This window comes from Stegostoma tigrinum, chromosome 26 (genome assembly GCF_030684315.1).
Source record: "Stegostoma tigrinum isolate sSteTig4 chromosome 26, sSteTig4.hap1, whole genome shotgun sequence".
NCBI classification, from domain to species: domain Eukaryota; kingdom Metazoa; phylum Chordata; class Chondrichthyes; order Orectolobiformes; family Stegostomatidae; genus Stegostoma; species Stegostoma tigrinum.
Window position 1 is genome coordinate 5,864,960 of NC_081379.1, and position 16,204 is coordinate 5,881,163.

Here is a 16,204-nt window from a genome sequence, read left to right on the forward strand (position 1 = left end):
AGCAGTAAGCAGGGATGATGTTCTCCTTGACCAGGGGTATCTAGAATAAGAGCTCTCACTCTTAGGATACAGGGTAGACTATTTAGGACTAAGGGGAGGAGAAATTTATTCCTACGAAATTTTCTTCCGCATAAGGCAGTGGAGGTCAAGTAATGAAATATATTTAAAAATCAATTTCTCGAGATTAAAGTCATCGAAGAGAAAAAGGAGAGAGTGCGGAGTTAACAAAAGAGGGTCAATGATCATACTGAATGGAAGGGCAGGCTCAACAAGCCAAAGGTCTATTCTTGATTCCACTTCCTATCTTCCCATAAATGTAGTAATACGTGCAATTTTTTTTTAAAAACGGAATTGTAGGATAGTGCAAAATCTTAACTTAAAAATGCTGATGTGGACCTGATAGTGCCAAGAGAAAGACAGTCTGCAACAAAAACAAGTGACTGAGTCACCGCACATTTCCTTCAAGTAAGTAAAGTCCAAATACTAAAACTGGGAGAAACCTGGCAGCACGTCCTCTTTGTCATGGACATCTTAAGTGTAAATAAAAACCAAAGGCCACTACATACATTCACACATTCAAAAGCTGAAACACACATTAGGTGCCTAGCCCAAAGAAAAATTATCACCTATTTGAATTAAGATCAAGCATGGTCTTACCAATAGATTCTTCTTTGCATACTTCGACTTTAGCCTTCACCTGTCCAAGGGCCCCTGCTGCAATGATTCCACCCATGGAGTCTCTTTCATCTAAGGATTTAGAGCATATTGTACCCGAGCTACTGTGAGGTACTGAATTAGTAAGGAAGTCTTGATCAGTGGCAGTGCAGTCTGGTTTCTCAGTTACTTCTAAAGGTGTGCTTTCACATTTATCTGGGGACATTTCTCCATTTGTGGTCACTTTCATTATCTCTCCATTACTAGCCAGCTTATTCTGCTCTCTTTCTTCTTGGTCTCTCATTTTCATGTAGTGTAGACAGGGAATGCTGCTCTGAGGAGGATCATGTTTCTGCACAGAACAAAAAACAACTTTTCACCGACTGATGTCAGATTTCTAAACAAATGATTTGGTAATAACAACTGAACATGATTACTGATCCTGTAAAATTATTTGCACAGAAGGACAAAAATAAAATCATAATATCTAGTACCAAAACGAATCCAGAAAGAAAGCTAGGTGTCAACATATTTCCATTGCATGTGTCCTGGCAAACAACTCAGTTGAAGGCACCTGATTGTATATTGTCTATGACTGAAAAAAAGGCAAAAACTTAAAACTGGGAAAATAAAATATAAACAACATTCAAGCCAGCCTCAATTCTTCTTGCATATCACAGAGCAAATTCTAACAGTGCAGTCCACAGGTGCTGTAAATTCCCCATGGACAGATGATGTGTACTACTGAGACAACGAAAGGGGGAGTGACAAGAAACAACACCATCAGGACTACGGAACAAGGGGAAAGGTAGTGTTACGGACCAGACCAGATGCCCCAGAATACATTGTAGAGATAGCCTGGACCCCAGCTTTTTAAAATGTGACTTTTAAAATAAAGTGCTATGCTCCAGAGAGGATTTGATTGGTTCACCATTAAACTTCAGTCAAAAACCACACTTTATTCTTACAACACAGCTAAATTACAAAAAGATTTGGCATAACTTCACTTTATTAAAATATTTAACAAGATAATGTATCACTTAACCACTAAACAAACTATTCCAGTACAAGCAACATTCCATAAAACACACCCTTGGCAAAGGCAATTCAGCAACAGTTACACAGTTATTATTCTCATGTGCTGTCTTTCTCCAGATCAGAACAAAAATACCTAAAGAGACAATCTGCCTCCTTTGATTGAGAGAAAACCTTGCCTAAGACTTCAATTTAACAGCAAAGAACACAAGCTTTAGGCTCCAACAGCCAGTTAAAAACACCAACCAACTGAAAGCAAAACCAAAATTGTTTTGGGTTTATGTCAGCCTGACACCACCCACTCATGAATCTTTGGTCATATTTAAAAAAATATAGCTAGGGAGAACTCGAAAATAGTTTACCAACTGCCTGCCTGATGAAACACTGCAGTGCCACTGTGATAATACCACTCTGTAAGACAAACAGGACAGATCACTGGGGGAAAGGCAATTACGATGAGATTAGGCAAGATTTAGGGAGCATAGAATGGGGAAGGAAACTGCAGGGGATGGGCACATTAGAAATGTGGAGCCTATTCAAGGAAAAGCTCCTGTGTGTCCTAGATAAGTATGTACCCGTCAGGCAGGGAGGAAGCAGTAGAGCGCGGGAGCCATGGTTTACGAAGAGTGGAATCTCTGGTCAAGAGAAAGAAGAAGGCTTATGTTAGGATGAGATGTGAAGGCTCAGTTAGGGCGCTTGAGGGCTATAAGGTAGCCAGGAAAGATCTAAAGAGAGAGCTCAGAAGAGCCACGAGGAGGCATGAGAAGTTGTTGGCGGATAGCATCAGGGTAAATCCTAAGGCTTTCTATAGGTATTTAAGGAATAAGAGAATGACGAAAGAAAGATTAGGGCCAATCAAGGATAGTAGCGGTAAGTTGTGTATGGAATCAGAGGAGATGGGGAAGCACTAAATGAATATTTTTCAACAGTATTCACTCTAGAAAACAACAATGTTGTCGAGGAGAATACTGAGATACAGGCTACTAGACTAGGTGGGATTGAGGTTCACAAGGAAGAGGTATTAGAAATTCTACAGAGGGTGAAGATAGATAAATCCCCCGGGCCGGATGGGATTTATCCATCCTCGGATCCTCTGGGAAGCCAGGGAGGAGATTGCCGAGCCTTTGACATTGATCTTTAACTTGTCATTGTCTGCAGGAATAGTGCCAGACGACTGGAGGATAGCAAATCCCCTGTTCAAGAAGGGGAGTTGAGACAACCCTGGTAAATTATAGACCAGTGAGCCTTACCTCAGTTGTTGGTAAAGTGCTGGAAAAGGTTACAAGAGAAAGGACTTATAATCATCTACAAAAGAATAAACTGATTAGGGATAGTCAGCACGGTTTTATGAAGGGAAGGTCGTGCCTCACAAACCTTATTGAGTTCTTTGAGAAGATGACCAAACAGGTAGATGAGAGTAAACTGGTTGATGTGGTGTATATGGATTTCAGCAAGGCTTTCGAAAAGGTTCCCCACAGTAGGCTATTGTACAAAATGCGGAGGAATGGGATTGTGGGAGATATAGCAGTTTGGATCAGAAATTGGCCAACTGAAAGAAGACAGAGGGTGGTAGTTGATGGGAAATGTTCATCCTGAAGACCAGTTACTAGTGGTGTACCGCAAGGGTCGGTGTTGGGTCCACTGCTATTTGTCATTTTTATAAATGACCTGGATGAGGGCGTAGAAGGATGGGTTAGTAAATTTGCAGACGACTCTAAGGACGATGGAGTTATGGATAGTGACGAAGGATGCTGGAGGTTGCAGAGAGACATAGATAAGCTGCAGAGCTGGGCTGAGAGGTGGCAAATGGAGTTTAATGCGGACAAGTGTGAGGTGATGCACTTTGGCAGGAGCAACCGGAATGCAAAGTACAGGGCTAATGGTAAGATTCTTGGTAGTGTAGACGAGCAGAGAGATCTCGGTGTCCATGTACACAGATCCTTGAAAGTTGCCACCCAGGTTGACAGGGCTGTTAAGAAGGCATAGTGTTTTAGCTTTTATTAATAGAGGGATCGAGTTCCAGAACCTTGAGGTTATGCTGCAGCTGTACAAAACTCTGGTGCAGCCACACTTGGAGTATTGCGTACAGTTCTGGTCACCGCATTATAAGGAGGATGTGGAAGCTTTGGAAAGGGTGCAGAGGAGATTTACTAGGATGTTGCCTGGTATGGAGGGAAGGTCTTACGAGGAAAGGCTGAGGGACTCGAGGTTGTTTTCGTTAGAGAGAAGATGGTTGAGAGGTGTCTTAATTGAAAGATATAGAATAATCAGAGGGTTAGATAGGGTGGATAGGCAGAGTCTTTTTCCTAGGATGGTGATGGTGAGCATGAGGGGGCATAGCTTTAAATTGAGGGGTGAAAGATATAGGTCAGACGTCAGAGGTAGTTTCTTTACTCAGAGAGTAGTAAGGGTATGGAACGCTTTGCCTGCAATGGTAGTAGATTCGCCACCTTTAAATACATTTAAGTCATCATTGGGCAAGCATATGGACGTCCATGGAATAGTGTAGGTTAGATGGGCTTCAGATCGGTATGACAGGTCGGCACAACATCGAAGGCCGAAGGGCCTGTACTGTGCTGTAATGTTCTATATTCTATCACATCTCTTAATAGGCTCAGTACTGTCACAAAGGAAAAGTGTTGCAAAGACTAATTCTTTGAACAAATTCACAGGTAACATCATTTATCGTTTTAGTTGGTAATAGTGCAGGTGAAGCATGAAATGAGAAAAACGAAGTCTTTTCAATTTGCTTTCCCAGGTAAACACACAAATCTACTGCCTTCAAGATGAATATATTACCACTGTGGTTGATTTTCTAGAATTAAATTGCAGAAAGGGTTGAAAGAAAGGAGGATTGGTTGCAATAATCATAACATCCATGCTTGGCACGAGAAGTTTAACATTTACTGGGCATAAGAATTCAAATGATGTCTATGGCTTTCTGGAGGACCACAGAATTCACTAGCAAGGTCAAAAATAATCTGAGTTTAATCCAAGGCTGGAGCAGTCTCAACATCGTCAGAGGAACAAAGAGGTAGTGTAAATAAGACTCACTAACGGGCAGTATTTGTAACTTGTTGACTGGGTAATTTGTTAGACTTAGTGGTCGATTTCTTTACACAACAAAAAAAATGCTACCCAGTTAACCCCTACAAGCAAGTGCATAGATGCCAAAACAAAAACTCACATTAAGTCAACTCAGGTGACCCATTTTCAAAATCAACCTGGTCAGAGATGTTATTAAACATCTCTGAAGCAAGTGGGTCTCAAACTCAGTCTCCTGCCTCTAAGGCTGGGACACTACCACTGTGCCACAGGAGCCATTTAGAGCAATAGTGGGATATGAACCCAGGATCCTACTTTTTAAACTAGGCAGGTGCTTTAACAAACTAAGCCATAGTGCCACCCAAATTTTATTTAACATATTTTTCTGGAATTAGAAATAGCTTTCATTGCCACGTATTCACTCGCATGAGTAGAGTGAAAAATTTAGAAGCTGCCACTTACAGCGCCATCTTAGGTACCAATGTACATAGGCACAGAATCTTTTCACAACAGCAGAAAAACAAAAAAAAGCAAGCCAAGTAGTTAAACATTACAGACCTTCTTAATAAAGTATTTAAATAAAAACAAAGAACCACAGTTAATAGTTCAACATCACTGTCCTGGGCTCGAATTCTCCCTGCTGCCTCGGGCTGCCTGTTCCCGCTCTCTCTGCCAGCCACCTGTTCCCGCACTTGCCTCAACCTATTTAGATACATTATTTCACACATCTGGAGTATATGAAACTTGAACCCAGGCCTCCAGGTCCAGGGATAGAGATGCCAACACTGTGCCACCAGAGGGCCCTTTCAACTCAAGTGGAGGCATCTACACCACACTGACTAAAGCTGCTGATCACATAAAACCCAACACTATTACTGCATTACAAATACTGGTCTCAGTTACGCCTATGACCCAAGGATAGCTCAGTCCTAAGACATCAGTGCAGGATTTCCACAGGATAGGGTCTTAGACCCAAACATCTTCAGTGACCTGCCCCAACACAAGGTTAAAAATGGGGATGCTTACTGACGCCAACATCAAGTGCAGCACAACTTACAACTCTTCATTTACTGATGCAGTTCATGTTCATATGCAGCAAAGCTGGGGTTGATAAGTAGCAAGTAACAAGTAACAAATGTCACACAATTGCTGGAAAATGACTTTCAACAACAAAAGGAGATCTAATCATCGCCCCTTGATGTTCATTGGCATTACTATCACTGAATTCCCCACTGTCAACATCCCAAAAATTACCATTGACTAGAAACTGAATTGGATCAGCCTTACTAACCTCAAGAGCAAGACACAAGCAATATGTTGCAATAACTCACCTCCCGTCTCCCTCATGCCTATCCGCTCTCTCCAAGGGACGAGGCCAAAGTGTGATAGAATGCACTCCACTTGCCTGGATGGCAACTTCAACGGCATTGAAACTCAACACCATTCTAGACAAGTCAGACCACTTGGCTTGCACCCCATCCATAACCCTCAACATCCACTTCCTTAAATCAATGCAGAAGGACATCAGTGGACTATTACACTGAATTAGACTGCAAGGGTTAAATTGAACTTTTCATATTTATAATTAAAATAAAAAGCTTGCTCTCCTTCTATTTTGCAAGAATATAGGATTATAATCATGTACTCAGTCTCTGGTGGTCGTTCATCAGTAGTAACAACATCACCTATGAAGTATACTGCAGTAACACACCAAGACATCTTCAATAGCATCTTACAAATCTATGATCTTTATCACCTCGATAGATAAGGGCAGTAAATTCAGGGGAAATATCACCTCATGCAAGTTCTCCTCTAAACTGCTCACCATTCTGACTTGGAAGTATATTGTCACTAGTTCAAAATCATAACACTACCCTGCTAACAGCATTACAAACCGCACTGTACCCAAAAGACTGCAGCAATTCAAGATGACAGCTCAATTACAAAGGGCAACAAATGCTAGTTTAGCCAATGACACTACATTCTATGCACAAATGTGTTTAGGGAAAAAAAACAGTATGCCACCAGATTCATAGACATTTTCCGGACACAAATCACAGTCTCTATCAGAAAATGAAGCATACAATTATTTTCATGACACATTACTGAATTTATCTCCTACCCTGATGCTTCCGGTTCCTAAGAAATAAGGTCGTGACCAGGTAACCACTCTGGTTTCCCTGTGCAGGTAAACTGGAATACCAGAATTATGGAATGTCATGATCCAGCCATCAGGAAGGGGTTCACTTGGTGGGCGGCCACGATCTATAAAGGTTAAAACAAATTTAATACCAAGAAAAGCCCAAGATCTCTTAATTCAATCACAATACAAAAAGATAGAATGCTAGCAGAGATGGGGGGAGGTGGAGGGAGCATATTTTTAAGGTGAGAAGACAAAGATTTAAGAAGGATGAGGGGCAACTTCCTTTCAAAAAAAAACACTACATAAGTTCATATAGAACATAGAACAATACAGCGCAGAACAGGCCCTTTGGCCCTCGATGTTGCGCCAACCTGTGAACTAATCTAAGCCCCTCCCCCTACACTATCCCATCATTATCCATGTGTCCTTGGTCTAACATGGACATGGTATCTTGGCATAATGCTTTTAGTATTAGAACTTATTTGCCCTTTAAAATGACTTGTTATAAGTTGATCCCTGTATGACCAAAATGAATGAATCTTATATGTGGGATGAATTGCCAGAGGAAGTCTTAGATGCAGCTCCAGTTACAATGTTTAAAAACACTTGGATTAGTACTTAAATAGGAAAAGGTGTGGATGGATTTGGGCCAAACGCAGCCAAGTGGGACTGGTTTAGTTTGGGAACATGATCGACATTTACTAGTTGGACCAAAAGGTCTGTTTCCATGCTATATAATGCTGTGAAAATATTGTAGAACTGACAACTTTGGCAGTGACCAATGAAAACTGACAAAAGAAAAAAGGTTGTACTTGTGAATTAACCTTTTAATTGGTGAACCAGGAGGTTTGGTGGCAGAAGTAAAAGGAATGATTGGAACACCACTAGAATTGAAACCAAAGAAATTTTAAGTGAAAAATATTTAGTTTCCCAGATCTAAATGAATTGTGTATCTGAGAAATAAGAAAAGAGAGAGAATTAAACTAAAGTACATTTCCTGATCAACCATTCCAGTGCAACATTGGTATAAATCCAGGTTCAGTGAATGTACTGAACTTTAGGCATGAGATTTGACAAAAATTACTGAATTACCTTAAATTTCTGTTCAGTTCAACTTTTCTCCCTTACTCTGACCAAAGGTCATTATTACCTGAAGTTAAAGCTCACAGAACTAAGAGCAGGTATTGTTCAGATGAGGACAGCGCGTGAGCAGCAGGACAAAGAAAGTAGGGATCATGGACAGGTACCCTAATTGGCATGAAGCAGCACTCCACAAGGACCTGCAATGGGGCTTTGACCATTTATGGCATTTAACATCTTATATGATGGGGTAGAAACCACATTTCTAAGTTTGCCAACGGCAAAAGATTGTTGGCATTTTAAGCAGCATAGATAGAAGCATAACAGGGAATAGTAATACATTAAGTGAATGAGTAAAAGAATGGGAATTGCATTTTAATTAATCCAAGTGAGAGTTCATCCACTTCTGACCTAAAAGGATCGTTTCAACATGGTTAAAGGTTAGAAACAGAAAACCAAGTGAATTCAGTAAGTGGTGTACAGGCTACTAAAATGTCATGAACATTCAGAGAGAGTTATCAAAAAGTTTTTGGAATGCCATGTTGTATATTTAATTCAGCTACAGTATAGGGATGCGAAATCATATTGCAAAGCCCAGCTTACATGGTATGGGCTGTTTCCTTACGGGCACTTCACTTTATAAAGAATTTACGAACACTGGACATAGTGGATCGACTAGAAAGATACCTGGACTCCAGTAGTTAAATTAAGCAAGATTACACAAACTTCAGTAATATTCTACGAAACAAAATATTAAGCATTTGATCGAAGTCTGCAAGACATTAAGAGATTAGGGAATCTAGGACTATGGCACATGGTGCGAAATCTGGAGGCATGGTTTTCAGGAGCAAAACTGGAAACCACATTTACAGTCAAGAGGTTATCAAAAGTTTTGAAACTTGTTTCCACAAGCAATTGCTGCCAGTTCTTTAGTGCAGATCAGAGGCTGACAGTGTTTTGTTAACCAAAGATTAGCCCCGATTTCACTGTGAGGAATAGACTGAAAGGCTTACCGTTCTTGTGTTAGTTAAAAGGACTTTCTCCTGCAATAAATCTATTGTACGCCAACTACACTTCTATTTGATTTCAACCTTGGACGTAAAACATGGTTAATAAGTTGCTTGTTCTCAAATACGATCCAGTACCCACTTAAAAAGTGTACTACAAATCTGACATTCCTTCAAGCCTCTAAGTATTGGTTAAATTTGTTTCATCAATTAGTCCTATGTGGTTTGACAGTAAACAAAGGGTCGTGGATGCTGGAAATCTGAAACAAGAACACAGTGCTGGGAAACAGTGGGTCTGGCAGCACCTGTAGAGAGAAAAACAGAGTTAATATTTTGAGTCCAGTGACATTTGCTTCTGACAGATGCTGCCAGACCTGCTGCTATCCCAAGAGTTTCAAACGCACGAATACTGGTCGAGTTTACTCCCATTAGCAAACTCTACAACTTGAACTTCTCCTTCAGAAAAAATCTTTTGCAATGCAATCGGAGTTTGCACAGTTTACAAGTGTATCACAAATAACCTCCCAATCAAGATATTGCTGGAAAAATGACATTTCAAGAGAAATTTCATAGATGTGAGACAAAAACTCTTGAGAGATTATGCTTCCATCAATAATTGTACAAATACTACTACTGAACCAAAATCCTGAAAAGACCCAAGGCTCATATTCCGGGTTGGCAATTTAATTTAGACAGGGCTGGAGGTGGGGTGCTTATACACACAAAAACGAAAATCAGTCAGAGTTACACAGTTTGTTACTGACAATGATCCCTGAACATTGTGTAAATATGGATCGTCTTTAAGGATAAATTATGTTAATCTGTGACACTATTCGTAGCAAAATCTTTGGCCAATACAATGATACTTGTGAAAAACTGTCATCTTAGCAAGGTTTGGCCACAGGCTACCAAACTGTATAATATCTTCAACAGATTAAACAAAACCTGTTAGCTTGTGTCATTCACTTACTTTTTAACACAGTTTTAATTTTGGTCATCATTGGCTGCACACTTGTTTCTTCATCAGTCTGGTGGTCACTGTCACCAGTATTATCCTCTTCTACCCGTTTCCTCTTTCTGGGAGGAGGTAGTACTGCCTCCAGTAGTGCATCAACATCATTATCAAAATCATCCTGCAAAATACAGCATTGAAGGCCATCCCACTATAACAATACGAAGATTTCTGAACAGGACAGTTCAAAAGAAAAAGAAACTCTGAACTCTAGCTGCACTAACACAATTATTTTGTCATTTGGATTATGTTTGTTCCTTTAAACTAAGAGAATATACGATCTTACACCAAGTTGCATAGCAAAAGCACAAACATTGATCATTTCCCAGATGTCTGAAACAAAATACTCATAGACACTAAGCCAGATGTTTAAATTTAGAGTCTGATATTCTACTGAGGAATAAAGTTGTGGCTCACTCAGCAATTACGAATCATTCAAGTGTCCCGCTTGTTTCTGTGCAATTTGAAAACATTTTTAATCAGAGAAATTAATTTATAATACAAGGAAGGCTGTTTGCACTTTAAACTGCTTCGAAGCTATGAAATAGTGGTTTTTAAAAAACACCTCATGAAACAATAACACAATATACCTGAATTAAAATGGTGAGCCCAAAAGCAAGCTTGTATCTTATCAAGAGACTTTATTTTACTACAATAACATTAAGTGGAATGCCCGTATTTAAATCTGACGTGTCATTAAGTTTCTTTGCAGGACTAAAATTAAATTATGTATAAAAATACTGGCTTCATAAAGTGGGCAAGTTATTTCAAATTGAAACACACACAATACACTGAAGATACAAAAGATACTTGCTGCACACTTCCACTGTCAGAGTTTAAGGTTCCAGCCTGAGCTCGATGCCATCACTGTATTGAGCTTTATCTAATGCTCTGGTCAGTCTTCAGAGTTGGTTCATCCATACACACCTACAGATGGGTGGACTCAACTCCGACTAACCAATTCATAGACAAGGAACGGGCATCAGAACTACGCAGCAGTTCCTATTTCTGTTCATCCATTATTGACTGAAGGACCACAGTTGTAGAAAGAGAAGCGAAGTAGGAATGGAAGGATATTTTTGTACCAACAAAAAAAATTTAAACAACTTGCATATTCATTAAAAACACCTTACTAATTATGTGTAAATATAAATACAACTTGCTGCACAGCGTACAGAAATAAATGGACTTTTTGATTAAAATTTTACCAGCTGGAAAAGTTGTTGATGAAGAAGTGTGCTGGTCATAATGGACTATAGAAACATATACAGGGTTCAAAATACTAAACATATTACCTGATGCATGTAAATAGAAGGAGCAATTAAAAGTCAGAGTAAGCAAACTGCAAATGTCAACAATTAAGAAATACTGGAGTATAGAGATATTATTTGCAATTTAATGACAGGTCAATCTTGAATAACAAAGGTTACATGCATCAGGCAGGAACAAGGGAGAGAGAGAGGAAAAAAAAAGATAGGGAAGCCATTTATATCACACAAGGAGAAGTCACGTGCAATCACATGCACGTGAGTATTTTGAACCCTGCTCACATACCTCAAAAGAGTAACTCAGAGCTTCTTCATCGATGTGATCCTGCTGAATGATCATTTCAGATTTGAAACCTGTTCCCTCAATATCATCAGTTTCGAAGTTTTCTGTAAAGTCTTCTAGTTCATCGAGAACTGCAAATTCCACTTTTTTCTCCTGATTGTCTTCAATCTCTTGCTTACTAGTATTTTTACTACAGATACCCCCTGGCCCCACTACTCTATTACTGTCAAAAGGAGTGCCATGCAAATCTCCATTCATGCTCTTGATAAATTCAGTACTTTTCTCACCAGATTCAACACCAGTATAAACTACCTGTCTGTCCTTGCTTTTACTACTATCTGTAAAGACAACTCGAATTTTTACATCTTTCAGTAACTTAATATCAGGGGCAAACTTAGGAACAGCCGGTGCATGACGTGCTGTCCTTGGATTCTGTGTACAGCTTTCCGATACTGTTGTGAACTGACTGTTAAAGGCAGTGGATTCCATCGTAAGAAGCTGGTCTTGGCTGCACGTGTTAGAGTCCCCAGCGGGAGTGTCTGAAAGTCCATCACCACCAGAGCCAACGTCCATAACTTCTGCGTCACTGGACATTTGCAGGGGAGGTGGTGGAGGCGGCGGCGCGCTTGGAGGAAGAGGTGGGGGACACGGCTGATTCTCCACATTCAGTGGCTCTTTGGGCATAGGTGGCATGCTTCCAAACGTCTCCATTTTTCGAAACTTATTAATTCTAAGCTATAAAGAGTCCTAAACAAATTATATCTTAGTCAAATACCCAACTAAGAAAGAAACATATGCCAGTCCGAGTAAATTTTCTCAAAAGTTATGGTACTAAGCAAATTTTACAGATGATTCAGTTAAGCTGACTACATTGTTCTTTTCATTAAAGTAGACAGCTTTTAGAATCACTGTCTCAATTATTGGAAATCACAATGTATTCAGCTTAATCAACGCCTGCGATTAGATAGAATTCATCATCTTGAGTCCTTGACACCATCTTCTACTGATCACCTGCAGAGAAACAATAAAATGCAATAAATACAACTGAACCAAAAAAGATTGTGTGTGAACTACTGGAGAAACTCTAGCTGTTAGAATAATGCCTTGCATTAGCATAGCACTCAATTTCCATTCTGTTCTCTGTTCAAGCTGTTTTTGCTCATTCATTCATTCTCGTCTACTTTAAGTATTAAATAAATGGACTAACAACTTTACTGATGCAGTGGAGAAACACATTTTAAACTAATGCATGAAAGCATTTGTACACAAGTACCCAGCAAATAAAATTTCAGAGCTGAAGTTTCTAGGTACTGAAAGTACTGGAAAAAGTATTATCAAGATTGATTACGTTGTTCTTATTTCTAAATAAAGAGTTATGTTTTGCTGAGGCATTTTATTCTCCAGTTTTATTTGGTTTCCCCCTGGTGAAGCCAAAATAAACTATTCCAAAAGCAATCTTTCATTTTGTATCAAGTCTGCCTGAATAAGTATCTCAGACTATTATAATCAGCCAAATCAACAACTTGTAACCCGGCCAAATCCTTTTTAAAATCATTCATCAAACAGCAAGCAAGTAGTCAGCAATTAAGTAATACATACATTATAGTAATGCAAAAAAACTATCCAAAATCTAAGTCTTCACTTATCAAGATGTAGAAAATGCTTAATGTCAGAACACATTAAACACATACATCATTTTGACAGAGGGGAGAATTTTATATTTATCATAAGCCTCTCAAAGCACAGTTATTCAAATGTAGCCACTACTACACTAGCAAAGTATAATTATACATATAAAAATCATAATTTTCAAATTTGATACAATGAATTAAGCAGCACAGCACAAAAAAATCCAATCTGCAGATTAATCAAATTTCAGCCTGACAATTCCATTCCAGACTTTAAAAATAACTAGATGATTCCAAAATATCTAAACACTTTGACTTAATAGTTCATATTCTAATATATCAAAGGAAAAAAAAGCATTAGAAATCGATGTAAAGTTATTTCTAGTGAAAGAAAATTGGTCATATAGTAGACAGTGAAGGTTATCTAAGATTACAAAGAGATCTTGACCAATTGGGTCAATGGGCAGATGGAATTTAATTTGGAGAAGTGCGAGGTATTGCGTTTTGGTAAAACAACAAGGACAAGACTTATACAGATAAAAGCAGGGCCTTGGGTAGTGTTGCAGAACAAAAAGATCTAGAATTTCAGGTAATTCTTTGAAGTTTGCATCGAATGGGTGGTTAAGGCGGCATTTAGCATACTTTCCTTCATTGCTTAAACCTTTGAGTATAGGAGATAGGACATCATATTGTAGTTGATGAGGCTTCTTCTGGAGTATCTTGTCCAGTCTGGTCACTCTTATATGAAGGATATTATTAAACTGGCAAGGGTTCAGTAAAGATTTACCAGGATGTTGCTGGGATTGTGGGATTGGAGGATTTGAGTTATAAGGACAGGCTAAGACTTTTTTCACTGGTGTGTGCGAGGTTGAGGGATGACCTTATAGAGGTTTATAAATTCATGAGGGGTACAAGTAAGGTGAATAGTAGGTATCTTTGCCCTAGGGCAGGGAATTTCAAGTCAAGGGGGCATACTTTTTAGGTAAGAGGAAAAGGTTTGGAAAAAGGTTTTAAGAAAAAGGACATAAGGGACAACTTTTTAAAAAAGTGCCATTCATGTGTGAAGTGAACTGCCAGAGAAAGTGGTAGATGCGGGTACAGTTACAACTGTTGAAAGATATGTGGATAAGTGCGTGCATTGGAAAGGTGTGGAGGGATTTAGGCCAAGCGCAGGCAGGTAGGACTAGTTTAGTTTGGGGTTATGGTCAGCAAGGGCCATTATGGTTGAACCGAAGGGTCTGTTTCCATGTTGTGTGACTGTATGATAACTCAAATCCCTTTACTTCCTCCGAAATATTAGCTCCCTAACAGCTTTTTCTAAACAAAAAAGAGAATCGATCTTTTCATAAATTCCAAACATGCTGAGCCTTTCAGTGATCTTCGCTGTAGCGTTACGTCTGGTGAAACATGGTTAAACTCGATGGAAGTCACACAGCAACAGGCCTTTGATCAGACTCATTCAGCTCCACTCATTCAACACGAACCCGGATCTAACCAGGGGATTCAGTTAAAAATAAACAAATCCCTGCACCGACTTAAAAAGAGATACTGAGTTCCAGTATAAACCACCCCTCTGTCTAATTTAACATTAAAAGTTAAGCGAGAAGCCAGAAGGAGCCCCCTCCCCCAGGCGTGATCTGAGGCCTAGCCTAGACTTCGACAGAAACAAAGTATTGACTTCGCAAAATCGCTCCTCGGAGACTAACCGTGGTTTAATGGTTAACGATTAAATAAATAGTGCCGTCAAGGCTAAAATTTATGCTAGCTTAGTGCAAAATTAAAATCCTACCGTAAAAGCTCATCACATCGAAAAAAAAGTCAGATAATTTCACGGCCCTCCCCGCACCCAAAACCTCCGGTACCAGCCGCAGCTCCAACTTCGTCAAAGCGCATGCACAGCCTTGAAGATTGATATCTCGGTCAGCCAATCGACAGAAGCGTAAAGGAGGGGGGGTGGGTCTCCGGACTGTCAATCATCAACGGACCGTGCCACCCCCGGCACGCATGCGCCACAGGCTTCGCATTACTAGTTTATTGCCTCGATCAGCAGCCATCCGAACCCGCTTGCTCTTTGATAAGGAGGGGTAGAGCTGGATGAAGACATCACGCCCAGGGGCATCTTAGGGGCAGGAAAGCTGACGTTTCGGGAAGGGTCTAGGCCCGAAACGTCAGCTTTCCTGCCCCTAAAGTGCTGCTTGGCCTGCTGCGTTCATCCAGCTCTCCACCTTGTTATCTCGAAATCTCCGGCGTTGGCGGTTCCTATTATCCCCGCCTTCTCTTTGCCAGCTCGTGACAGCGCCGCTATATTTGCGCGACTGTCGGTGATTGACGAACGGCCTAACCAATCGCCAACCAACCATCGCGGTGACGGCACTAGATTGGAGTTCATGTCAATCATCGGTTCGTCCCCGCCCATCAAATGCGCATGCGTTTTATAGTCCACTGACAATCACCATGGCAGTGAGAAGGAATTTGTGAAAATAGGTATAGTCTTGCTTTACAAAAAGGGAGATGAGATGAGATTGTTTTTTTTTCGAAATAGAGAAATGCTTGTTTTTATTCATTCATAATACTTGTACGCCGGTATTAAGGAAGGGGGTGGTATTCGGTTAGCTCAGTTGGTTGATTTATGTGATGCCAAGAGAGGCTGAGGTTACTATGGTGACAAATCGAGTTAAACCGCCGCTAGTCACTGAGGTGTACAGCACAGAAACAGATCCTTCAGTCCAACTCATCCATGCCAACCAGATATCTTAATCTAGCACATGTCCCTCTCCACCTGATGAAGGGTCCAGTACTGAAGCGTGGACTTTCCTGCTCCTCTGATGCTGCCTGACCTGCGATAGTCCTCCAGCTCTACACTGTATTGGCTCTGACTCTAGCATCTACAGTTCTTTCTATTTCCTTCTAGACCCTTTCTATTCCTATACCCATGCAGATGCCTCTTACATGTTGTAATTGTACCTCTAATTGTATGTCCTCTAATTCCATTCAAACACCATCCTCTACTTGAAAACGTTGCCCTTTAGTTCCTTTTCAAACTTTTCCC

The 16,204-nt window shown here is 40.1% G+C and overlaps 1 protein-coding gene across 2 annotated transcripts in view; it reads right to left on the reverse strand.

Moving 5' to 3' along the window:
* dgcr8 (DGCR8 microprocessor complex subunit) overlaps positions 1-15,241 on the reverse strand; it is a 46,528-nt gene extending 31,287 nt beyond the window's left edge. The window contains exons 1-5 of one of the 2 annotated variants that reach the window (XM_048555844.2): positions 14,945-15,241; positions 11,531-12,538; positions 9,935-10,097; positions 6,857-6,999; positions 658-1,006 (exon numbers count right to left, since the gene is read on the reverse strand). In XM_048555844.2, coding sequence (XP_048411801.1) covers positions 658-1,006; positions 6,857-6,999; positions 9,935-10,097; positions 11,531-12,238 — 1,363 coding nt within the window. In that variant the 5' untranslated portion in view covers positions 12,239-12,538; positions 14,945-15,241. The remainder of the gene's footprint in view (positions 1-657; positions 1,007-6,856; positions 7,000-9,934; positions 10,098-11,530; positions 12,539-14,944) is intronic. The other variant, XM_048555845.2, reaches the window with a different exon arrangement.
* Between the last annotated feature and the right edge of the window lie 963 nt (positions 15,242-16,204).